General features: G+C 43.4%; 1 protein-coding gene across 2 annotated transcripts in view; it reads left to right on the top strand.

The window, feature by feature from the left end:
- Positions 1-1,918: 1,918 nt before the first annotated feature.
- The window catches only part of uckl1b (uridine-cytidine kinase 1-like 1b), a gene marked incomplete at its 5' end in the record, with an annotated part of 61,794 nt that continues 36,235 nt past the window's right edge, over positions 1,919-27,477 (top strand). The window contains one exon of one of the 2 annotated variants that reach the window (XM_084333330.1): positions 1,919-1,992. In XM_084333330.1, the coding sequence (XP_084189456.1) occupies positions 1,919-1,992 (74 nt within the window). Of the gene's footprint in view, positions 1,993-22,828; positions 22,950-27,477 lie in introns of those variants that run through there. The other variant, XM_084333331.1, reaches the window with a different exon arrangement.

Here is a 27,477-nt window from a genome sequence, read left to right as displayed (position 1 = left end):
TCTGGCAGGAGCACTCATTCAAGGGTACTACGACTATGCTTGCACCTCATGGTACCAAAGCACCTCAAAGGCACTAAAAACCAAATTACAAACATCTCAAAACAAACTAGTCAGACTACTGCTTGACCTGACTCCTAGAACCCACCTCACCCCTGCACACTTTGCCAACCTAGGATGGCTTAGAGTAGACGACAGAGTACAGCAACTTGCAATGGGCCTGGTCTACAAGATACACTACACGACCAAGGTACCCATGTACATGTCAAAATACTTCCCAAAGGTCAGTGAATACCACGATCACAACACCAGAGGGAGCTCCACAAATCATGTAAAACCCAGATTCGGCTCAAACAAGGGACTAAACACGTTTCGCAATTATGCCACAACAATGTGGAACGCCCTACCCAAAGCTGTAAAGGAATGTGAATCACTACCCACCTTCAAAAACACTCTCAAAGAACACCTACGGGAGACTGCAATTCAAAACTGGCCCCTACAAATGTCCTAACTCATTTCTCAGGTCTGCATCCTCTTAACAATTGTATGTATTGAGCTGTACTGTACTGTACCCATTCTGCAATCTGTTAATAAACTTTTCAATCAATCAATCAATCAATCAATCAAGGGGCTTGGTCAAATGTTCCCAATGTTGAAAAAGACAGTTTAGTTATACGGTTTCATCTTGAGAGCATGAACATTCTAAATAGACAGAAGTTTACTTCCGGTTGCAATGTTAGCTATTAGCTAATACCAGAGCCCTTGCTAATACTACGTACTGACTGACAGGAAACATACTGGGGTCCAAACTGTTCCCATAGCAACAGAATGCCAGTGAAACCTTTACAGCTGTGGCAAAAACAAACAATACTTAGAAATAGTTTATTTTGTCCCTTGTAATGGCTAACTATATACATTATATTTATTAAATAGTTTAAATTTGGCAAATGTACTGTATATCCACACATAATTATATTTCCAATAGAGATTTGATCGCTGTTTGATGCTTTGGTAAATTCGTTTATACAGTTGATTGATTGATTGATTGAAAACTTTATTAACAGATTGCAGAATGGGTACAATACAGTACAGCTCAATACACACAATTGTTAAGGGGATGCAGACCAGAGAAAGACTTTCGTCTTGTTTACATCAGGGTCCCCCATTTTCAATTAATCAGGACATATATGACATACATGACATACAGATAGTCAGTACTGCTACATCTATACATTTATGACATACCAGATTTGCAAATACAGTACTGTTTGTGATACAGAAGGAGTCAAGAAAAGGGAGTATATACATTTGACGTAGAAACTGTACATTGGAGGAGGTTGGGTGGGGGGGTTGGGTACATTGGGATATTGACAACCATACTGGGTAATTTACATTGGAGGTGGTTGGGGGGGGGGGGCACACTGTATAAACAAGTAAAACTGTACATTGAGGGGGGGGGGAGGAGACACTGTACAAACAAACAAAATTGTACATTGGACTATTGACAAAACCATACTAGGTAAATGACTGTACATTGGAGGGGGTTGGGTTAGGATATTTACAGGGGCCCGTGTTGAATTGCAGTCTCCCGTAGGTGTTATACATTTTTTTGTGTATACATGATCTGCGCCCTGTATAAATGTGATGTATATGTGTGACAATAACCAAATATCAATGCACGTGGCGCTGGCGAGCCTGGCATAGCTCACTGCCCGCGTTGGGAAAGAGCCTTATATGATTATGAGCTGTACATGCTTTACAGATCGAAAGGGGGGCCGCTGGGACTTGTAGTCCATCTTGACTCGCTGCCTGTGCATATGACTGGTTCAGAAACGCGCTATTACAACAAGTCCCACAGTGCCTTGGGGTTCCAACACCCTCCCGAGCAGCTGATTGTCAAAAAATAAAAACTGCTATAACAATGTCTGCCGTGTGTGAAGAAGGAAGGGTCTCAAAGATGGAGTGCGAGGAGAAGTGTTCCTCGGTGTCTGACAGGTAAGACCCTGAGATCTGTTTGCAACGTGAGGAGGAAACACAGAGGGGTTAACCGGAACGAATGGTTTAGATTTCGTGTTACGAGCATCTGTCCGGTCTGTCGCCCCGTGTGTTTTCATGGTTCTAAAGGAAGGAAGCGTGTGTGAGCCAGGAAGTTACAGTGTAACCTATATCTTTTATTCACAATCGATGTGATGTATGTCTCTATACAAACAACTCATCGGTTGTAACAGACGTGCTTGGTGGACATCGTTCTCCTCGTGGCTATCACGTATTAGCGAGTAATTACACCATGAGGTGCAACTCTCATCATCATAATAATAACATAGGCTGATTGTCATGTTGTCGAAAATAAACCAGGGACATAATACTGTAAGCTGTTTTACCGGTTTCTTGGAGATGTAGGGACGGCCACAGAATGTAATGCAGTCATAATTCATAATATACACAGCTGCCCAATGTATACTTGCTCTCATTTAGGGGAAGTTAGAAAGTGAACGGGTATTTTGGGGTCACTTGCAATGAGTCCATAAATATGAGTACGAATAAGGGCTGCTCTAACAGGAAAACAATTGACTAGTTTGTTTGTAGTTTGTTTCAATTCTTTTTTTTCTTTTCATAGGGAACAGATGTAAACACCCAGCCCAGAGAGTATAGTTGTCATTGAAAAATAAAATCACCATAGTTCCATTCATCCTGCTTTAGGCCTCTGTGTTTTTATGCCACTGGGACTGGATTGTCTCACAGTTTAAAAGTAGAAGTCCTGTCACTGTCTATTATTAAAGCAAACCCCGCCCTCTTCTACAAGCTGATCCCCCACTGCGCCACAAGAGGGCGGTATTACATCACAACATGCTGTGTGCTGTTGGAGTTCCTGAGGCAGACTGACTGCATGTAGACAAGCTCTAGATTACACACCAGGCTATAGCTACAATGTCAATGCAAAAAAAAAAAATTCCATAAAAACCCAAAGGGTTGAGTAGAGTATTATAGAGTATTCTATTGTTCAGTCCATAAACCTGTCATGCTAGTACAGTCTACATTGTACAAGATGCATGCACAATGCTTAGATCATTTGTATCCCTTAAAGTCCTCACAAATATCTTGTCTATTTGAATGGATAGTTTATTTTGAACGATATAAACGAAGAAAAAAAGTAAAGCTAGTTTGCTGTGGAAAAAAAAGCAAGATAAAATAATAAACAAAACAGTCTCTTGTCCGAAAATGAATATTAACACATTGACCGCCAGCACCAGGGGGCGCTGATACCCCATTCATCGCCAGGTCTTTATTCAATGGATATAGTTTTAGACTGTGACATTTGCGAGTGCATATCTTATATTATATCTATGGGTCTAATAACGCTCTCGGGTCTCAGTGAGTTGCTTCTAGTCAACATGCCCGAGACAGATTGTTTTTTCATCCGTACATTTCCGTTTTATACCGTTTTGAATAGAGTATGGTTTGGGTGTTTTTCAGTAATTCCAGGAAAAAGGCGAGAAAAATGCATTTGACTGTAATCCAGTCATCACGTTGTAATTTTTTGGCTGATTATCTAATCATCCTGAAATCAACGCTAGATTATCACTATTATGTCTCCTCGTCCATACATGAAATGACCGTCGTAGCGGGGCGCTCGCCCCCCCCCCCCCATCCTCCTACCCAACGGTAAACAGCCATACACGGTCCACACAGATAGCTGTGATCGGGGTAGAAATAAATGTCAGATCAACGTTCAAATTCATATATGATGTTCTTACCTTGTATCTGATGTAATGGAAAAGAGATAATCCAAATATCTGATCGCAATTCCAAATAATGCTCGTGGAGGTCCGCACCACACTACCGACGGTTTCACAATGACGGGCAGGCGGAGTTAGGGTGGGAATCGCCAGAGACGTCACGATACGATACTATCACGATACTTGCGTCATGATACGATAGTATCGCGATACTAAATATATCGCGATACGCTGAGTATTGCGAATAATAATAATAATAATAATAAAAAAATAAAATTGGATCAAATTTAATTTATTACCTTTTTTCAACTGCAAAGTAAAACTTTGTCAACATGTTTTATCTAATAAAATAAAGTTCAGTCTGTTCATCTCACTTCAATCAGTTTTATTGCAGAACATGGTATTTTCTCAAGCAGACAGATGTAAACACTGTAATCTGTGTTGCATGTACCTGACAAACTGAACTGTTTGTATTACAGTCATATTCCAACTTAACTGAATGCACATGTGTGTGTATGGACTACTGTACTATTTATTGTAGGTACAGGTATTGAAATGAACAATGCAACTTCCTTATACAATTTTTTTTAATTTTTTTTATGAATAATTAAATATCGATACGTGGCGTCCCTGTATCGATACAGTATCGCCACGCAAAGTATTGCGATACTACTACGTATAGATTCCCCCCCCCACCCCTAGGAGTTACTGTTCGATGCCATCATTGTATAGAAGTGGCTCGCCTGAATATTTAAACCCCGCCCGCCCGGCTCAGATCGCCTCCTAAAACACCATCCCATTTTGAATGAGATGCAATAGCTCCGCCTGGCAGTAGAGGGTGGTGTTGACCGTCTGCCAGCTCAGACAGGCTCTGAAGCGGATACCAGAGGCTGCAGCTATGAATTATGAATAGATATAGCGAATAAACGAAATAACGATCCCAAAAACAAGTTAACTTGTTTCTGGCGTTCAACACATGGCGGCCAATAACGAGTTAACTCGTTTATGGCGCAGAATGTGTTAAGAAGCAAGATGCTTATCAGGTCCTGCCCCGTATTACAACAAACCCTTAAGAACATTATTTTCTTAAATGTTTTCAGCTTCTGATTTCATTTGAGACTTTTGAGAAACAATATAGCGAGGCTGGTGTGGGCTTTGTTTGAATACATGGCGTTGGTGTGAATTAGAGGATGACATCTTTTCGGGATTCCCATGGGATGGGAGTCAATTTCACTTTGAATCACGTGATTGGGCAGGACCGGGAGTAAAAGTCAATGGGAGCAGAAGGGAGTGGGAACTATGACAACAAAATCAACGGGATTTGGACGGGAGTGATACATCGGTGCATCACTAATGTAAATGTTTGGTGGTTTTATATTTAACTAAGGCAGACATGATGTGACCCATGTACTGCATATTTTATACTGAGGAAGAAAAACGGAGCAGGATTGGTAAACGGGAGTGGGATGGGAGTGGGATTCTATAAAAGTTTGGCTTGGGATTGGGACGGGATTGGGATCAGTCCTCTGTGGGATTGGGATGGGTTGGGATTATTTCTGTGGGAGTGGGAAGGAGCGGGAGTCAAAATCCACTCACATGTCAGCTTCTAGTGTGAATGCAGTCATGTCTCTCTCAGCGCTCTGCTCTGTTACATAACTCTGCCGTTAAATGTGTCCTAGTTTCCAAAAAGAGTAAGGTTGTGACATTTGGGTCGTGGCCAAACCATTCTGACCCCCGCCTGGCCTCTCCTGAAATGTGATCTGCAAACATCATGCCCATCAAGACGTCTCATATTACAGCCTGACTCACATATCATCAAAACTGGATTTTATTGAAATAAATAATACAATAATGTACTAATCAAATCTTAGAAATAAATAGTTTTGCTTAGTAGTCTGGCAACATTTTTGTTGTATTTATCTAACCTTATCCCTCCTCCCGGGCAGTGTGTCGATGTGTCCTTGGCAGGTTGGCACCTAGCATGGTTGCCTCTTCCGTTGGTGAGTGAATGGGTGAATGTGAGGCATAAATTGTAAAGCGCTTTGGATCAAATAAAATGTGCCGATCACAAGGTTGAAATATAAAAACCAGTCACAAAACATCATCTAGTCCCGATTACTGTGATCAGTTCAGTCAAAACGACAGCAGTCAGATCGTTCATTCAGAAAGGATCTAAATTCACCCAATGAGAACAGCTCCACAAGATTTCAATCATTCTGCTATAGAGAGTAGAGGGAGCAGCATACAATACATAGAAGTCCTTTTCCCCAATTCAGTACAGGCTTCCTGATAGCCAGTGTTAAAACATTGTGGATCTTGATCTAATAGTCTGGCATTGAGCCTAGTCAGATGCTGGTATTGACTAATTTGACTGTGTAAGAAGGTAGTAATTAATTAAATAATTACAGCACTTGGGGGAGTGTTGCCCTGGTCTGGGATCTGTTGCCATGAGAGAAGTAGAGCCCATTGACTAGCATAGCAACCAGTTCAGGGACTTGGTTTAGAAGCTGCTACTTAAAGGGAAAATCCACCCTAAAATATAATTCACATGTGATATTGTACAGCTCAGTTTCTTTTTCTGGATTTGAACAAGTCCTTCCTCAAAGGTATGGTAGGCAATTTCTGAGAATTGAGCAAGAGTGACCTTACGTGTCCAGCTGAACTAGAGCAAGCTCTTCGTCACTTCTCAAGCCTGCCACCGTGTGCACACGCAAAAAAGGTTTTGTTTACAGACTTCCAAAGGTACAGGCAGCTTCAAGCTGGATTTTCTTTTAAATGGTAAATTGCTGCATTAATATAGCGCTTTTATCCAAAGCGCTTTACAATTTGTTCCTCACATTCACTCACACACCGAAGGCAGAGGCAACCATGCAAGGTGCCAACCTGCACATCGGGAGCAATTAGGGGTTAAGTGTCTTGCTCAAGGACACTTCGACACGCTGCCTGGGAAGAGCGGCAATCGAACCGGGAACTTCCAGATTACCAGACGACTGATCTACCTCCTGAGCCACTGTCGCCCTTTTACAATATGATATAATATTTCCTGACCTCTAATCGGCAGGTGGTTCTGTTCAACGAGGAACACATGGTCGTTTTCCCACACGACCCCAAGACCTAGGGATGGGAATTGATAGGATTTTATCGATACGATTCCATTATCGATTCTGCTTATCGATTCGATTCTTTATCGATTCCCTTATCGATACCTGATCAATTTATAATTTAAATAAATAAATTGGAAATGCAACAGAACTACATTTAGTCATTTAGCTGACGCTTTTATCCAAAGCGACTTACAAGTTCTGTACGACAAGTCATCAGGAAGGGCACAACTCTATCAGCTGAGTAACAATGTTCATCAAAGTGTTGAGTGCTACAGTGTAGGTTAGTTTATTAGGACAAGTGCATGACAGTACGGTTAGTTAGGGTTAGATTTTTTTGTTTTTATTCAGATAATGATTGAAGAAGTGCGTCTTTAGTCGACGGCGAAAGATTGGACGTGATTCGGCTGTCCTAACTGGGGTGGGTAGTTCATTCCACCATTGTGGGGCAAGGACTGAGAATAGGCGACTTCTCTTTGATGACCCTCCGGGAGCTCGGATAGGAGTAGGTCTGAGGCGGCCAGAAGATGCAGAGCGTAGGGGTCTAAGCTGGTTAGAATAACAACATGCAACTTGACATTTCTGATTGTCATTTATTGTTGAGCCCCCATGTCAGAAAAATACAAAAACTGTAAAAAATAAAACATTAACTATAGCCTACACTTAAATAAAATAATGTATTTGAGATTCTCTTAAAATGTATTTATTTTTTTATTATTATTATTATTATTACGAATTTAATCTATTGAATAACAGGTTGTTATTCCTCTGACTTCTGTCTCTCACTCACACTCTCTCTCACACACACACACACACACACACACACACACACACACACACACACACACACAGAGAGAGAGAGAGAGCTCCCTCCCCGGGCCCCTGTCCTTTAAAGTATTGGCTTGTGTTGCTACACGGACACATTTGTATGTTGCACCACTCTTCCTGGCTTACAGAGACTAGTAAAGTAAACAAGCACTCACGTCTCTCATTATATGTGAACTAAAGAGTACAAGGTTTACACAACAGCCCCCACCTGCTGTTTTATTGTATTTGTACCTGTACTATCCGCTGTCAGCTGTTTATCTCTCTTTGTGAGCTTGATTAAATAGCGTTAGCTCACGTTAGCTCCGCGGCTAATTTTAGCTCACCCTGATCTAAATCAATGACTAGATTCTAAAGCATTCAAGTAGTTTTCACTGCACATAGAAGTAGCCAAACAGCGGGAGCATTTCGGGAGCATATTACCAAAACCCAGGCAATTTCGAGCCCTTAAGGAATCAAATAGAGTCTGCCATGGCTACATGCTAACGTAACGTTATTGCGCAACTGTAGGCAGCGATAAGGGAATCGAAAGTCACAGGAGCCACACGGTTCCAGGCATCGGCCAATTAGGAACCGGTTCCCAACGGGAACCGGTTTTCGATTCCCATCCCTACCAAGACCACCAGGAATGTCTCGTTACAGGGCCTGGGACACGTCTCGTTACAGGGCCTGGGACAGTCACAGCGTCTCGTTACAGGGCCTGGGACAGTCACAGCGTCTCGTTACAGGGCCTGGGACAGTCACAGTGTCTCGTTACAGGGCCTGGGACAGTCACAGCGTCTCGTTACAGGGCCTGCGACAGTCACAGCGTCTCGTTACAGGGCCTGGGACAGTCACAGCGTCTCGTTACAGGGCCTGGGACAGTCACAGCGTCTCGTTACAGGGCCTGGGACAGTCACAGCGTCTCGTTACAGGGCCTGGGACAGTCACAGCGTCTCGTTACAGGGCCTGGGACAGTCACAGCGTCTCGTTACAGGGCCTGGGACAGTCACAGTGTCTCGTTACAGGGCCTGGGACAGTCACAGCGTCTCGTTACAGGGCCTGCGACAGTCACAGCGTCTCGTTACAGGGCCTGGGACAGTCACAGCGTCTCGTTACAGGGCCTGGGACACGTCTCGTTACAGGGCCTGGGACAGTCACAGCGTCTCGTTACAGGGCCTGGGACAGTCACAGCGTCTCGTTACAGGGCCTGGGACAGTCACAGCGTCTCGTTACAGGGCCTGGGACAGTCACAGTGTCTCGTTACAGGGCCTGGGACAGTCACAGCGTCTCGTTACAGGGCCTGCGACAGTCACAGCGTCTCGTTACAGGGCCTGGGACAGTCACAGCGTCTCGTTACAGGGCCTGGGACAGTCACAGCGTCTCGTTACAGGGCCTGGGACAGTCACAGCGTCTCGTTACAGGGCCTGGGACAGTCACAGCGTCTCGTTACAGGGCCTGGGACAGTCACAGCGTCTCGTTACAGGGCCTCGTTACAGGGCCTAACACACCTTTAAGCTGAATATCAGAGAGACATGACTAGTGATGATTTGACCAAGAGACAAATATTGGAGCTGCTCCATAGACAACTCCCAGGACACTATGATGAAGGGCGATCTTACTGGGATATATGGGTACATTTTCTGATTCAGAGCTGTACACCCTCATTTCATTTTCATTTCAAACCTTTATTTTAACTCGAAAGGCAACTGAGGTTTCCCTCATTTACAGTCACGTCGAGTGTACATACAGAAATGAGCAACAACAAAAAAGCATATAAAATCACAACAAAGAGACAACAACAAGCAAGGATAACAAATCAATTAAAACACGTAGTTACAACTTGATTGACAAAGGTTGGAGACGAAGGCTCCACACTTTGCAACATAGGGGAGAATCCCAGCTCCAAGGACTGTCTTAGTTCATTCCATGAGCTAGAGGGGCATCATAATAACAAAATGCAGATGTACCCTGTTCAGAGCAAACTCAGTGGACCTTAAAGGCCCTCCCATAGTCGAGCAGACTGTACACAGAGCAACTCCGCGGAGGTCCGCGCGGACTCAAAGGGAGTCAAAGCAGACCCACAGCAGAGTGCAAAGTGCGAAGCTCCTATTTTCTGACGCGCGGACGTCCGCTGAGATCAAAAGCTCAAAGAGTCCGCGCGGACCTCCGCGGAGTCTGCTCTGTGTACAGTCTGCTCGACTATGGGAGGGCCTTAACACTATGGCGACCGGCGGGGCGCGGCGATTTAGGCCTCAGAGGACAGCAGATTGTAAACAAACCGATGTACTTTCTAAGAGCTTTATATATCATTTATAGTATTGCTATCTGTCCATTCTCATTGTCAATTGAGTGCATAAACCGTGCCTTCATAATGGCTTAAAGAAAATGAAAATCCATCGGTTGGTTGTCATTTTATAGCGTCGTGAATATAAGGTATATCGCACTTTCCGTCTAGGCTTTTCTGCAGGAGGCTGCAAAAAAGGCTAAACGTTGGCGCCATTTCTGCTGTATATATACGAATGAAATAAAACAAACTGCGTAGCATCCGGACTATTACAGAGCATCTATGGATGAAATGGGGGCGGCGGGGAACGCCGATTACTATTATTGATTAGCAATACAGTGTGCGTTCAATATAGCATTTTCATTAATCGATCACGTTACGTTATAAAACAATGTCCAATCCAGCTGTAATTTGGGGTAATATTATCCTACCGTCAGGCCATGTGATCGCCGGCAGCATTTCCTCACCAGTCATCGGATTCTGGTAGATCGATATGCACATTGGCTAATCATAAATCCCATTATTCCACGCTGAAAAAAACGCTCAGCAAGCTGATCCAAGATGGAGGGTCTTCTTTTGGAATCAAGGATCTATGATCCGCCCACAGAACTGTACTTGCATTGTTTTTTTAATCCATAATGATACTGCAGTGGAGCGATGGCGCCCCTAAGCGGATCTGGCCGGTACTGCATGTTTCGAAAATCAAATATGTGGAAAGATCCTGCTAGTGGATCGGGTACCTAATAAGCGCTATACATATGGAATAAAACAATAACAACTTGCCACGAGTATATACGTGGCTCTGGTCCACAACGCTCTTTTTCGAAACACGTATATACTCGTGAACGGACGCCACACTTTATTTTTTTTTATTTTTTTTATTGATCTTTTCCCCCCTCCTTTTTCCTCCGATTTTCTCCCATCCCAATGTTAGTCGTTATGCCAATTCCCAATCCCCTTCCTGGTCGTTGCGCACCTACCCCCCACAGTCGGTCTGGGAGAGTGGAGGCTATCACGTGCTTCCTCCGACACACGTCTAGCCAATCAACCGCTTCTTTTCACCTGGCAGCGCGGACTCTCACTGAGAGGGTGTAACGTGTGGAAGGATCACACTACCCCCCTTAGATCCTATCCGCGCTGAGCAGGCGCCCCGACCGAACTGTAGGAGTCGCTGTTTACAACGACCCGGACCCACCCCGCCAGCTTTCCCACCCTCTAATACTGCCAATTGTATTAGTGTGAACGGCCAGCCAAGCTGGTGACAACGCTGGGAGCTGGATTCGAAGCCGAACGCAATCTCCGCTACGCCACCTGACCGCTCCGGACCTTAACACTTTCAATGCCAGCAGGGGGTGCACGATTTAGTGCTTGCGTGCCACCACCCACTTCAATGATAGCGCTCTCATATTTGCGAACGCATAAACTACATCTTAAATTATGGCTATGTGTCTAATCTGGCCGTCACTTATCAATGACTTGTTTGCAGTCAACATTGTCGAAAAGGATAGTTTTTTTGGTTCATTTCCGTTTTATACCATTTTGAAAAACGCTTGTTTTTTGAAAGTTTCAGGAAAATATAAAGATTCTGTGATAATCGCCCTTTACTGGAATATTCTGGAATACACAAAAAACGTTGTCATTTTCTGCCTATTTATGAATCGTTTTCAAATAAACGCTAGATTATCGATAGTATAATAATATGTGTACTTATGCACGCTATAGAAGCGAGCTGAAAAATCTATTATCTCATTTCCTGATCAGCACACGCACACACACACATAGGGCACACGTTGATATCTCTGTGAAAAAAGCTCTGATTATCCTAAGACTGGTCAAATAGATTTAGTGCGGTGGCTTAGCACCAGATTTGAGAAGGATGTGGACACACCGGACAAAAGCACCAAATTTTTCCCACGTGTTCCTCATCAGCATAGCTTTCATTTTGGGGCAGGGGCCACGTCATCATGATGGATTTCAAGATGGCCACCATGTAAAATCAAGGTTCTGCCCATTAATAAATATCTTGGTCCATAGCGCGCTCAATATTTGAGCGAACACAAAGGTATTGGTATCCCTGTAAACTAGAGAAGTTAAGCTTTCCATTGGTATCATTGTCATTAAGCCCAACTGTTGGGAAGGGTGTTTTATAGGGATGTCCCGATCCGATCACGTTTATTTTTTTTTATTTTTTCAACAAATATGACCATGTTCACGTCTTAAACTCATACTGAGGCCTTAGTTTTGGTTTTAAATTGCATATCATCATTCATTTATTTATTGTCACACAGAGCAGAAGAATTTTGCCAAAACAAACCAATAGTATCCAGCTGCAGAACGGCAGACCAGCCACACTCTCAGACCCAAACCCATTTCCTTTGATTTAATTATACATCAAATGATTTATGAAGTTAACTTTTCACCTGGATAACGTCAACATTCAGGGTGAATGTAATGTGAGAAATTGGGATTAAAAAAAATAAATAAAAAATTAAATTGGGTCTGAGAGTTGTGGCTGGTCTGCCGTTCTGCAGCTGGATACTATTGGTTTGTTTTGGCAAAATTCTTCTGCTCTGTGTGACAATAAATAAATTAATGATGATATGCAATTTAAAACCAAAACTAAGGCCTCAGTATGAGTTTAAGACGTGAACATGGTCATGTTTGTTGAATAAAAAAATAAATAAAAAATAATAATATTTTTTTTTGATCGGATCGGAAATATCGGTATCGGTAGATACTCAAAATCACATGATCGGGATCGGATCGGGAGCAAAAAAACGTGATCGGGACATCCCTAGTGTTGTAACAGGCAATGATTCAAAATTATGTTCAATTTTCGCCTAGAAAAAACTGCCATGCTCATCTTCCAAAAGGTCCCTTGGCCGTTCACATGAATATATCAGAGTGAACATTGGTTTTATAGGTACCCACAAGCCTCTTCTTTCCAGACATACCCACTTTGTCCAACTTGCATGTTATTTGGGGCAATATTCAAGCAGGTTTGTGCATGTGGTACAAATGTGTCGAACATTCTAACAACTGCCAAAAATGTGAATGTTGGGTTAGGGTTTGTTGTTAGAATGTTGAACATAGAAGATCAATTTAGGTGTCAAACTATACATTTTCTGGGTCAATAATGTGTTAATGCTATGAAGAATGTCACCAGATGAATATTTGTACCATTCTAACAACATATTTACATAATTTTTTACTTGTTTAACAGTCAGACATGCATGAATTGAATAGACATTTTATTAGGATCACTCGTTACATTTATTATTATTATCATAACTCTTTAGCCCGTATAGGCGTATTTAACTGTTATGGAGATATTTTCGCGGGTCTTGTGCAGCAGGGTTTCCGTTAGAAAAAATTGTTGCCGGTCTCCGTGACCTGCAAGATTTCAATCTACCGGACAAATGAGATTAATTCCGGTCATAGTTTATTGAGCTTTAAAACAATTGATAGGCAGGCTATATAAAGAATGTCATCCTCAAGGCATGTAGATTTATAATATTATTACTTAAAACTAGGCTACTTTTGCGTATACAGTCATTAATTAATATATTCCAAATAAAATAAGTCCCTCGATACTCCGTGCTGCTGCTGACTTGAAATAAAATAGACCGCGTATGTGGGCAGTCGGTACGACACTAAACAGCAGTCTGTTATAATCACATTTTTATGAGCTAACGAATTCCGTTATATTGGACATTTGTATTAATTATATCAAGCGAAGAACTGAGAAAGCAGAGAGACGGCAACATTATCGTGGTTTGCGTGACGACTCTCTCCACCTCGCAACGACTTATTTGCAAAGAGTATGGCGCTGCAGAGAAGCTGATTTAGCTGTTATTGGCTTTTTTCTGGGAACCGCACAGCAGCGCCCCCCACCCAACATTGGCTGAAAATGGCTGAATTGGAGTACTGCTGGAATACTGCATTGTGCTGTTGCCTCTCTGGCTCTGCAGCTTCACATGCACTCGCACACCCAGCACTAAGCTCTCGCTGACGACGTCGTTGTCATTATTAGAAGCAACGAGGAAACAAATGTAATGATCGTTTCGTTCATCGCATAGGCTATTTAATTTTAGCCTATTTTAATACAATTCAAATAATCAAATTGTGCTTAGACTCAGGGAATTATTTTCACCGGACATTAAGACCGGAGATATTAAATATGTCGGACTTAAACAGATTTTGCCGGTCAAATACCGGTAATTACCGGCTAACGGAAACGCTGTTGTGCAGTGGTCTCGTGCCCATGAAAATATCAGAATGTTTCATAAAGATTCCCGCGGTATACTGGCCAGCTCTCAGTGCGCGTCTCGTGACAGCTGTAGTGGCTTAGCGCAGCCAGAGGACAGCGCGATAAGGGACATGTTTAAAAAGGCAAAACATAATATAACAGGTAAGTCAAGTCATTACTTTAGTTATCAAAGGTGGAATCTCTGGACATAAGCAATAGGGATGGGTACCGTTCACATTTGATCGATACCGGTACCCAACGGTACCCTTTTTCGGCACTTTAGTCTCTAAAAATGTAATCTACCTAGTACCTACCTCAGTCGTGAAAAGAAAAAATCCAAACTTCAAATAACTACACGTTCGACCGTTTTCGGCTTGCCATTGCCCCGACTGCTTTGTTGTTGAATCAAGTCAAATCCTAGGTAAGCGTATTGTAGAGGAGCCAAAGCTATATATTTAGGTTATTGTATTATATGAATGTTTATATGTTTATTTTTATAACCTTACATTGAAATGGCATTAGGAATATTGATTGGATTTAGATAAAGTCATTGAACCGTATTATTTGTCATAATAGAACCTTCTAGAACATTCGTGATGTCACAGTATGATGTCATAGTCAAACATTCTAGAACATTTGTGATGTCACAGTATGATGTCATAATGGAACATTCTAGAGCAGTGGTTCCCAAACTGTGGTGCGTGCACCGCCCTCTAGGTGGTGCGTGACATGAAAAGGCTAATAATGGTGGCCAATAAAAAAAAAAATCTTATTTTTTTACAATAAAATTTCATAAAAATCTTAGTCAAACCTTTAGTATTATGGATATTAAACATGCTGGCAGAGTACATGCATCCATGTTGTCGTGAACATTTTAATTAAATAAAGAAATTCCCTATCCATAGTCGCCGTGGGAAGAGATCAAATAAAAAATAAAATCTGTGCACGGAGACCAGCAACAATTTTTTGTAACAGAAACCCATTGGGGGGTGCGTCAGCTAGGTCGGGAGGTGACAGGGGGTGCACGGCCAAAAAAGTTTGGGAACCGCTGTGCTAGAGCATTCGTGATGTCATAGTATGATGTCATAATCAAACATTCTAGAACATTTGTGTATCTATATATATTCACCAATTCTCTCTAAAGGTGTTTAGGGAGAAGTTGGATATGGTGGCCTTTGTGGCAGGAGTAGTGATTACAACAGCGACGGTTAGCGGTAGGACAGCTAGGACCAAGTTGATAGTTCAAGCAGCAGTGGGGCACTTGGGTATGAAGGGGTTGACAGTGGAGGATGTTATGCGGGAGTTACAGAGGGTGGCTGATCAAGTAGCGGGGTGTGAGTGAGCGGGTAGTTCAGAGTCAGGCCACGGGAGGCGAAGCATGTATCGCGGAGGGGGAATCAGTCAGGAGGAAGCAGCGTTAGCTGCACGCCATTGGACGGTGTGGGGGATGAAGGATTCCAGTAGATGGCGGTAGAGTAGAAGGAGAAGAGAATTTGTGAGAAGATCAATCAGTTAGGCAGCAATACGCCGAAAGGTGTCTAGTCTGCCCGAAATCACATGAAGAAGAAGAGGAAGAAGAAGAAGAAGAAGAGCTCAATCAAAAGAACTGCGGAGGGCAGTATTACGCCACGATGCGTCTACACTGCCGGAAATTCTAAAGAAGAAGAAAGATCTCATTGTGCATCTTGAAACAGTGCTGAGCAGTACTGAACAGATAGACTAAACAACATAGATTGAAGCCTGCATTTCTAGACCATGGTGCCTTGCCGACCGCTTTGCTCTTTATTTACGGCTTTCAGGTGAGGAGGAGTGTGTCGAGTCAGCGGTGATTTTGGAGACTGGGAAAATACAGTTTTCTTACCTTGTAGTAGTGACGTGAATATTTTTCTTTTTCTTGTACGGCATCTCTCGATACTCGGTAGTACCGACGTGTTTCGGTAAGTACCTTTTAAAAGTAACGAATTCGGTACCCATCCCTAATAAGCAATGACGTTATAATTTAAAGCTAAACTATACGTTTTTCTTTCTTGTTAGAAGAGGGATAACTTCTTCAGTTAGATTTGATTTGATCTTTATCTCGAACATTTACAACCATAAACACACATTTGTAATAACAAAAAATAAATAAAAACGAAATAAAATACAAATACATTTAAATATATCTTCCTATTGAGGGAATAATCAACATGGCTCAAGACAAATGGTTTTGTTCGAGAAGGGACAGAAAGAAGCAAAGCTTATCTGGTCCTACTCCTACCCCTTACAATATCATATTAATATGTAATAAGTTATCTATCAATACATAGTTAACTAACGGAATAGATAGTTAACTAATCAAAGTATCAGAATGTTTATAGAAATTCCTGCGGCCTGCGGGCCATCCTCTCCTCAGTCACGACTCACGAGAGCACTCGCAAATTATGCTGCATGCATGCATATCATTGTCAAACGGTGCGCGTCTCGAGTCGTGCCACTGTCGGTCGCTTGGTTGACAGTGGCACGCACGAGACAATATCAATGTTTCATAAAAATTCCCGCGGTGGCCATACTCTCAGTGCACGTCTCATGACAGCTGTCGGTGGCTATACCGGTCATCAACACCGTAATGACCAAACGACCAGGATATTCTTCATAGCATTAACACATTTATTGACCCAGAAAATGTGTAATTTGACACCAAAATGTATCTTCTATGTTCAACATTCTAACAACAAACCCTAACCCAATGCTCGACACATTTGTACCACATGCACAAACCTGCTTGATTATTGCCCCAAATAGCATGCAAGTTGGACAAAGTGGGTATGTCTGGAAAGAAGAGGCTTGTGGGTACCTATAAAACCAATGTTCACTCTGATATATTCATGTGAACAGCCAAGGGACCTTTTGGAAGATGAGCATGGCAGTTTTTTCTAGGCGAAAATTTAACATCATTTTGAATCATTGCCTATTAAAACCCCCTTCCCAACAGTTGGGCTTAATGAATGATACCAATGGAAAGCTATGGACCAAGATATTTATTAATGGGCAGAACCTTGATTTACATTTTTTACATCTTGAAATCCATCATGATGACGTGGCCCCTACGCCCTACCCCAAAATGAAAGCTATGATGATGAGGAACACGTGGGGAAAATTTGGTGCTTTTGTCCGGCGCGTCCAACATTTTTTGCTAAGCCACCGCACTAATTCCTTACCTCAGATCAGATGTTCTCCAAAAAGATTATTTCAATTCCTGATCGCCATTCCAAATATCGATCGCGTTTATTGATCCAACGCTGGGTACTGGAAATATGTATTCCACGCTGGTCTGGGGCTCGGCAATGAATCCGATCCTCTCGGGTGACTTGCCTGAGAAGTAAAATGAGGAAGCAGGATTTTTTTCTCCCCCATGTGTTTCATTCAATCCATTCCAAAGGGGTGCAGTACCACAGGGAGAGACGATAGGGGGCGGTATTTTCCCAATGGAGCTCAGAGAGAGTTTGCAGCACTAACGTGAGGCTAGATTGATGAAATATGAATTCAAATCGCGAATAAAAAAAAATAGATCTCTCGTTGTTGGCAATGAACGGTCGGCATGAACAAACGAGATATCTCGTTGTTGGCATTGAAAGTGTTAAGGACCAGCCAGTCACTAGAACGGGTTCCGTAGGTTTAGTTTGTAACCTTTATTTTAACTCGAAGGACATTGAGGTTTCCCTCATTTACAATGACTACGAGTTAACACACGTTACGAGCAACACAATGAAAATATAAAAAAGAATAGAAGAAACTAAAAACAATTGCAATTTGACAAACAGATTTAACACCAGATGTTTAAAAGCAGAAGCAGATGGGAGGACCTCTAACAGAAGAATTTGAGTACAAAAGTTCTAGTTCAACTCAAGTTCAGCCCTATGTTACTCTATTTCATTAGCACTAAAAGTGATTTTCCTTTTTTGCATTAGTAACTTCAGAATGTTATCTTTCAAAAGAGTCCAGGCTTATGCATGTGCTAAAAGCATAAAGTATAAAGATAAGCTTTGCAAAAAAAGTATGCAGTCCTCAAAATCAAGTAAAATAAATTGCCACTTTTTTGCCCACCTGTTAAGAGGTTCTGTCCATAATTTCTATAAACAGATATCTGCATGTGAATGCAGAATCTGCAGGCAAGGGATAAACGTCTGGTATCGTCATCATTCTGGTTTTCTGTTTGTAGTCCCAAGTGGTATCGACCAATCACGCTTGAGCACGGATGGCACCTAAAATGTAGATTTCTACAGGAAACGTGCACGCTGAAAGAGCGCATCGGTCGAAAATGTCGTCTGGAATAACCAAGGACAGGAGTGAGGTGCAGATGCAGGATGCAAAACCCAAATGTATTGCTACAGAGCAACAGGTACAGGAAAACTGGTAGGCTCACTGGCTACACTAGGGAAGCAGACAGTGAATGCTACAGTAGCACTCCAATAACTACTACTGTAGTGGCTCAGTGGTGAAACGGGCTTGGAAGACAGACTGACAACTAAGCGCAGACTGACTGACAAACACGGACAGACATGATGTACAACAAGGGGCTGATGACTGACGGCAGGCAGCTGGAGACACGCAGGGCGCCGGGGGGGACGTGAGGGACACGCGAGGACATGTACAGGCCCTGGGCAGAGACACCAGGGAGGAGAAAAGGAGAAAGGGTCTGCAGCAGAGCTGGATGTCACAGCCGTGACAGAGATACCTACAGAAAGTACTGTGTGGAGACACGTTCCACTCACGTGTAATCAAATAAACAAGTTGCTTTCGAAGGTCGGATTACGCAAATATGCCTGGCTGTAAACAATGATCGATAGCCGATGGGCTACAACAAGATTGAACTGTCCCAAGATTTTACGATGAAAATTCAGCTTTAGAGTGAATTTCCCCTTTAAGTGCTCCTCAGCCATCTTTGACTCAAGAAAGCACCCTAAACGTGTGTGTGAGGGGGTTCACGCGCTGACTGAAGCTCTTTCTGAAGAGGGACAAGCGGCGGCTTGGATAACTCATGTGTTTGTACTACGATGCAAATCAATTGAGAATCTGACTCCTCGGTCCTCAGAACTCTGAGGGCTGTATGTGTGTCAGTAGAAGTAGTGGACTGGGAGCTCTGTGTGTGTGTGTGTGTGTGTGTGAGGTTGTATGAGTGTGTATTTGTGTGTGTGTATTCCTGCATGGGTGTCTATTTGTACATGTGTGTGTAGGCTATTTGTGTCTGTGTGTATTTGTGTCTGTGTGTCTGTGTATTTTTTGTCTGTGTGTGTGTGTGTGTGTGTGTGTGTGTGTGTGTGTCTGTGTGTGTCAGTGTGTGTGTGTGTGTGTGTGTGTATTTGTGTGTGTGTGCTCACTCAGGACCACTCCTCACAGTCAGCTGATAGAGCTGTGAAGGCAGTGTTAGGTTTCATCATGCTGTTTATTCCCCACTCCCTGTGTGTGTGTGTGCGTGTGTGTGTTTGTATGTGTGTGTGTGTGTGTGTGTGTGCGTGTGCTTGCTGCCATGTTGATGTCCCCAGATTCAGGTGTCAGGCACATGGAGATACATGAAGTCGTATCCCCCGCCCCCCACCCAGCCCCTCCTCCGTGTCGTCCTCTCCCTCGTTCCCTCCCTTCATTTCCCCGGCAGCCTCTCAAGGTTGTTTGTTGTTGATTCAGACAACAACACCAAGAGGATATCATATTTATCTCTCATTGTCTCTTCTTTCTCTCTCTCTCTCTCTCTCTCTCTCTCTTTCTCTCTTTCTCTCTTTCTGTCTCTCTCTTGACTGGTCTCTCCTTCAGTCAGTGACGTATTGCAACAGTGACTGTCAGAGCCAGATGACCAGGTGTCCAGCTCAGCACTCTTGTGCATACCGTGTAGGTGTGTGTGTGTGTATTAGTGTTGTCACGATACTGGAATTTCGACTTCGATACGATACCTTGAAAAGTATCGATACTTCGATACCATTTCGATACCAAAAAAAAAAAAAAGAATAAATATATATATATATATATATATATATATTTTTAAACAAATTTAGCTTTTGTTGCTGGTTGATTCTCCTCAGCTTCTCTCTGGTACTATAAGAGAAGATAAATATAACACTTTTAAAACCCTTTGTTTATCTTTAGATTACACATTTAAAAATAACTGTTCATCTCACTTCAATCATTTTTATTGCAGATGCAGAACATGGTATTTTCTCAAGCAGACAGATGTAAACACTGTAATCTGTGTTGCATGTACCTGACAAACTGAACTGTTTGTATTACAGTTAGTAACAGTTTCGATTTTTATTTAAAGATAACGAGAGAGAGAGAGAGAGAGAGAGAGAGAGAGAGAGAGAGAGAGAGAGAGAGGCTATGCTCGGAGCATTTAATAACGTTACATTTTCAACAAGATTGCTGCTATTTAAACACTTCATGGAAACGGGGTAACGTTAACCTTATGTCGACTGTAGTATTGTATGACCTCGACATAACGTTTAAACGTTAACGTTACTCCGTTTCCATGCAGTAATTATAAAAGTGGCCAGCTAAGCTAACGGAGCTAACAGCTAGCAGTAGCTAACGTTAGCTGGTAGCTGTAACGTTACTAACAATGAATCAGCTGTTGATATTATGCGCCATCAGTAGACAACGTATCATGTATTAAACTAGAGTTAATGGTTTAATGCTTCAGTCACAGTGACGTTGAAAGAGCAGCTGTCACGAACCTCTTTCATTTCTTTATGGAGATCCGCGTTGCTCTGTAACACCGCTTGCAAATAGCATTGGGGCATCATTAGCTTGTCCTTCGTTGTTTACTTCAAACCCGAAGTACCTCCAAACAGCACTTCTGCTGTTTTCTTTATCCACAAGCACAAGTTGCGGAGGCTCTGCATTTGCCATCTTCAGCTAAAATGTTTGTTTACTAACTGAAGACGGCTCTGTGAGGGGGAGGGCTAGACTCGGAGGAGGCGGAGGGGCAAGCGTGCTCTGAACAGCGCGTCAACAACTTGCGCTAGAACACTCGCCAGCTGGTACCGATACTGCAGAAAGTATCGGTATTTCGGGAAATGAGTATCGAAACCATTTTAAATATTCAGTATCGATATGTATCGATACTTCGATATTTTTGACAACACTAGTGTGTATCTGTGTGCGCAGGGAGCGAAATTAACTTTTTGACTCACCGGCCAGTGGCGGGTAGATGGGAAGAATCTACCCGCCAAGCATATTTCTTACCCGCCAACTTTTTTTTTATAACATTTTTTTTTATTATTATTTTATATAGATTTTTTTTTAATAAAATATATATATTATATAATCATACTTGTGATTGTGTTATCTGCGAGACATCGCCACCTCGCTGTCTGCAAACAGCTCCACTGTCTGTGTGTATACTCGAGTGGCCTCCAGCTCCAGCAAGGATTCTCCGGGGGTGCAGCTGGACCCTAAACGCTACATTCAGCATGCAAAATAATTCTCCGGCGCTGCACCTGGACCCTAGTCAGCAGCCCTCACTCATGCGATGTAAACCAGGGACTCGAATACGCATGTTGTTGTTGTAGGACATTGATGCCAGGAGCTTTCTGTAGCTACTGCTGGATGGCGTTGGGACAACGCCTCAGTGAACTATTTAGTTTACTGCAACATTTCGTAGTGAGTGACTAGTTACCTAGCCAACGGAGGTATTATGCACTGGACTATTGCTGGAGGATTTGTTGATGTCGGGAGCTATCCGTAGCTAGCCGGCTGGATAACGTTACACAATGCCTCGTGTATTAAACTAAGTGAATAGTTGACTGGGTCATTTTGTAACGGTAGCTAACGTTATCTCACGAAGGTCCCACACTGACTAGACTAACGTCACGGTGAGGCAATAGCCTCTGTTTACATGCAGGCATACAGGGGTAGGAGCAGCAGTGCTAACTAACGTCACGGTGACTCGGAGGCAATAGCCTCTGTTTACATGCAGGCATACAGAAACAGGTGGGGAGTATAGCAGCAGCAGCAGTGCGCGGTGCGCTGCATGTCTGTGCTGAGACAGCGAGTGAGAACTCCGCTAAAGAATTGGATCATGATTTTCGGTTTTCACATGACTATTTGATTGCCCGTCACACGGCGCTCAGACGTCTCAGTGGGAGGCGCCAAACGTAAAAACTGAGCGCAAATGGCGGGTGGCGCTCTCTAGTTTCGGTCCCTGTGTGTGTGTGCGTGTGCCAGGAGAGAGGGGTGGTCTGCCACTAACCTGCTGCTATTAATACAACCTAACGAACATAATCTGGAGGGTAGGGTAGGTTATCCTCTTACGTTTGTTGGCCGGGCGGCCAAGGGGAGGTCTGGAGAGAGAGGGAGAGACAGAGAGAGAGAGGGAGGAGTGGTGAGGGGGGGGGGGGGGGGGGGGGGGGGGGGGGTAGAAAGAGGAGGGAAAAACAGTGCAGCAGTTTTATTCCTAGTGCGCTCGCTCCCCAGACACAGTGCCCTCTATCTCTCTCTATCTCTCTATCTCTCTTTCTCCGCTGAATGGAGTGAATAGAAAGCAAAACACATGTTTAAAGCATAGTTTCGATTCTTGCCCTGTCTCGTCTCTCTCCCCCCCCCCCTCTCTCACCCGCCGTCTCTCACGTGAGGGTAGTACTGCTGTGTGCTGTTATTGTGTCTCGGTTGTGTGTGTGTGTTGACAGTGAGATCCACACTTAAAGGTAGTAGAGGTCTAGTAGTGGAGTCCTTCCAGTCATGACCACTCTACCGGCGTATTCGGGAGCTAGGATATCTGGCTGCTGGGCACTGAAGTCTGACGGCAGGTAAGTTCATTTATTTATCACGTTTTTGCCTGTGTGTGTTGATATTGCTGGAGCGCTCCTCACTCTGAACCAGGACGCAGCCTGCAGCCTCTTCTCTCTTTAAAATACCTGACTGACAGGTGGGAGCAGCTCCTCGGGGGCTCCAGGGTGGTGACAGTAGCAGATGGTGCTTTGACCCGGGAAGAGACGTGTATCTGGACGTTAATGAGAAACTGTTATGATCCTACGAGTGACTGTTGTGATGCTACGTACGAGCTATGTGGTGGACAGACACTGTGGTGGACAGACACTGGTGGACAGGGCTGCACGATTAACCGGAAAAAAAATCGCGATCTCGATTCATAGACCTATGCGATCTCATTTCTAAATTATGCTGATATTTTTTTTAAATAAAAAAATTGCTACTTTTTTAATCGTTTTTTTTACTTTTTACTTAATTTTTTTAAATGATGACGATTCTGACTTGAGTTATTTTGTATGTTTCAAGAGACTTTTAAGTTTAAGTCAAGCACTTTCATATATGTTAAACTTATGTTTAAGTTTAAGTCAAGCACTTTGATATGTGTTATGTTGTCTGTTTAAGAAAGAGTGCAATAAATGATTTTATTGAGAAAATAAGAATCGTGTGAGAGAATCGTGATCTCAATTCTTAGAGAGAAAAATCGTGATTCACATTTGAGCAAGAATCGTGCTGCAGCCCCTAGTGGACAGACACTGTGGACAGACACTGTGGTGGACAGACACTAGTGGACAGACACTGTGGTGGACGCCTATTGCTTAATAACAGCGGAGCAGTGCTGCCGTTGCTTCCGCGTTTTCCCTGATTGGCTGCGACACGCCCCGCGGCAGGCGCGGCAACCGCAGAGCGGAGCGGCAGAGCTTGCGGCATTATGTAACCACCCTAATCCGCCATGATTTTCATTCGAAGCTCAGCTCACCTGGCAGCGCAGCGGTCCTGCGGTCCGTTGTTGACACTGTGGTGGACAGACACTGTGGTGGACAGACACTGTGGTGGACAGACACTGGTGGACAGACACTGTGGTGGACAGACACTAGTGGACAGACACTGTGGTGGACAGACACTGTGGACAGACACTGTGGTGGACAGACACTGGTGGACAGACACTGTGGTGGACAGACACTGTGGACAGACACTGTGGACAGACACTGTGGTGGACAGACACTGTGGTGGACAGACACTGTGGTGGACAGACACTGTGGTGGACAGACACTGTGGTGGACAGACACTGTGGTGGACAGACACTGTGGTGGACAAACACTGTGGTGGACAGACACTAGTGGACAGACACTAGTGGACAGACACTGGTGGACAGACACTGTGGTGGACAGACACTGGTGGACAGACACTGTGGTGGACAGACACTGGTGGTCACGGCGAGGACGAGGTCACATGTCCGGTTGAAGGGTGTGGGAAAGCTGTGTTCTAGCAGGTCACTGAGAGGATCCTCAACAAACCCTAGAGAGGCTTTTTTACAGAGTGCAAAATTAGCAACATGTAGCGTCGCCTGTGACCCTGCGTCTTATTTACTCTCTACTATTATTATCGTCGGTCACTGCCGGCCAGAGGGGCTTGAGTGGTTCCTGCGTCTCTGTTCCAGAAGGTTCTTCCAATGGCCTCGACAGATGGTAAACGACAAAGCTTTGTGAAACACCCCCCATCTGCCAAGGCATCAACAACAACAACAACAACAACTAAAGCGACAATCTACTCTCTGCATGTAAACGTGCACCAGGGTGAAATCCCACAAGATCGAGCATCGCTTCCCAGGCGAACGTTGGCTTGTCATCCTCTTTCTTCATTGGAAATAAACGACACTCTCTCCATGTCTCCCAACGCCTGTTGAGCCCATAGCAGCCTGGTGTGACTGCAGATCATACCTTCTGCTGACAGAGGTTGTCTATTTCATGTGCTATGTATCTGTGAGCATGCGACAGGGTTCATCTTTTATGACACCCTGGTTTGGTTTGAACCGATAACCCAGTAGGGTTTTACAGTAGACTCCTGCATGCCGCTCCTCACTCACCTGACTCCACGGGGGGCTGGGTTGAGAGATAAGATAAGTCTCTGCTCTCTCTCTCCGACTGCTGTTTGCCTCACCTTTAACCCCTAGAGACTCCAGCTGGGGCTTTCGGTGGGCCATAAAGGAATGGAATGACGCAGGCTAGTGGACGATGTTTGGGGGCAAAATGCTGGATAACTAGGGCTGGCTGTTCATTCACAGAGAGATACTGTACGCTGAGAGGAACATTTTGCACTTGCTCTTTTTCACTGTCCTGATAGTAGGAATGGCATCTGGGTTCTTACGGTCACCAGGGGGACGAGAGGTGTGGATCGCTCGCATGCTACAGTAGGTGTTGTTAGCAACTGTTACCTGGCCAATGGTTAATGTACATTTACATGTTGTCATTTAGCTGACGCTTTTATCCAAAGTGACTTACAAGTTTTGTGCAAGTCAGCAAGAAGGGTATCAGCTGAGTAACAATGTTCATCAAAGTGTTGAGTGCTAACGGTGTAGGTTAGTGGTATATTAATTTATTAATAAGTGCATGACAGAAAGGTAAGGTTATTTTTTTGTTTGTTTTTAGGTTTTTTTTAGATATTGATTGAAGAAGTGTGTCTAGTCGATGGTGAAAGATTGGACGTGTTTCGGCTGTCCTAACTGTGATGGGAAGTTCGTTCCACCATTGAGGAATGTAGGCTGATTGCTTCAGTGGTGGTTGAGTGCAGGCAGTAGGCCCTGCGTGTCTTCGGGAAAGAAGTTTGATCGCTTCAAAGTCTTAGGATTCCTATAACTTTGGATCTACTTGGTTCTGTGTCTGTGTTACAACAACATTGCTTCATTCCACAGAATTTGAGTGAAGTTAATCCAAGACTTTCCAATGTGTCAGACATGATCTAGTCCAGACTCTTGGGGTGTGTGATGTTGGCTATAGCCCTGGGGCCAGGTGGCTACTGGGTCAGAGTATGGTTCTTTGTATTGTTGTGCTGCAGGTTGAATCTTAATGGGTGACACAACCATCAACTGAATTTCAATGTTCTCTCTCTCTGGTTCACACCCCTCTGGTGACAGTCTCATAAACCATTGAATGGGTGTTCTTTTACTTAAAGGAATTCCAAAACCAGTACTTGCTCTCGTTATTGCAAAAGCAAATACCAAAGTCTATGACCGGCAATGGCTTATGAACTCCAAGAAATGCGCAAGAATCGCTTGTTTGCCAAATTGACAAAGCAAGATTGACAAAGCATTGGGTGGAGAACTGATATTACTAACACATGCTATCCGGAACATCTGATATATATCATATTATGGTAATTAGCTGACGCAGATGGAGTAACATAGTTTATCTAGTTAGTAGTAACTAACTAATAGTAACTAAGTAAGGCATGACTTGCAAACATTTTGCAAACTTTAAATTGTCCTTTAGTTTAATCCGAGGTTGGCTTTGATGTGTTGATCATAGGTGTGACTGACTACTGTGTTTAGTTTGAATAGTTTGGAGAGTTTAATTAAGCTAATTCACAGTCTGTGCTGTGTGAGATGGCAAGCAGGCTCCCCAACGAGCCTCCCACCTGGGAAGAACTGTTTTTTATAAAATTTCCTCATTAGGACTAATTTATAATTTATAACTATAAAGGTGCGCTCAGAAGAGCACAAATCTCCACCAGGCGGCTGCCACCCAATTTCTTCTCTCTTTCTTTCACAGAGCAAGCAAACACCTATTTAACAAATGCAGAGACAATCTATTACCATTCATTATAATTACCGGTATTATCCAAACACACACAGAGATCATCCACTGTCTGTGTGAAAGAAAAAGGCCAACTGTGTAGATAAGTCACTAACCAAGGACCGCTGACACGACAGTAGCCTACATGTTCAAGTCAAGTCAAGAGTTTTATTTGTCACGGCATACAAGCATACAGTGAAATGCGGGAGGGGGGGGGGGGGGGGGGGGGGCTCATGCCCGCAGCGATTGTGCAATAATACAAGTAATAAGAATAGGATGAGAATAAGACATTTGTGCAATAATACAAGTAATAAGAATAAGACATACCGTAACAGGTATAATGTACATAAAGTTTACAAAAAGCATGGTAAGACATGCTAAGGTCCTGCGATAGTGCAATACACTGTTAGCTACGGATGAGGCACTGGGTCTTATGTACACTACTATACAATGCTATACTATACAATCTACAGTTGTACTAAGTGTCCTTATGCTAGCTTGCTATATCCATCTGTTTACTATACAAGAACCACTCCTGTTCTTGTTTTTAAAGTGACCTTTTCATTGTGTAAAGTGACCGTTGAGTGTCAGCGTGTGCAGCATGTGTGTGTGTGTGTGTGTTCATGCTAAAGTGACTGCTAGTGTGTGTGTGTTATGTGTGTGCTCATGTGTGCTTGTGTGTGGAGAGTTCAGTGTTCAAGGCTCTGATGGCCTGGGGGAAGAAGCTGAGCCGAAGTCTCTCTGTCCTAGTTGCTGGTGTTCGCAGGCGTTTGCCTGA

The sequence above is a fragment of the Notolepis coatsorum genome (genome assembly GCF_963971535.1).
Source record: "Notolepis coatsorum genome assembly, chromosome: 17".
Classification (NCBI taxonomy): Eukaryota; Metazoa; Chordata; class Actinopteri; order Aulopiformes; family Paralepididae; genus Notolepis; species Notolepis coatsorum.
This window is presented reverse-complemented; position numbering and strand designations above follow the sequence as displayed.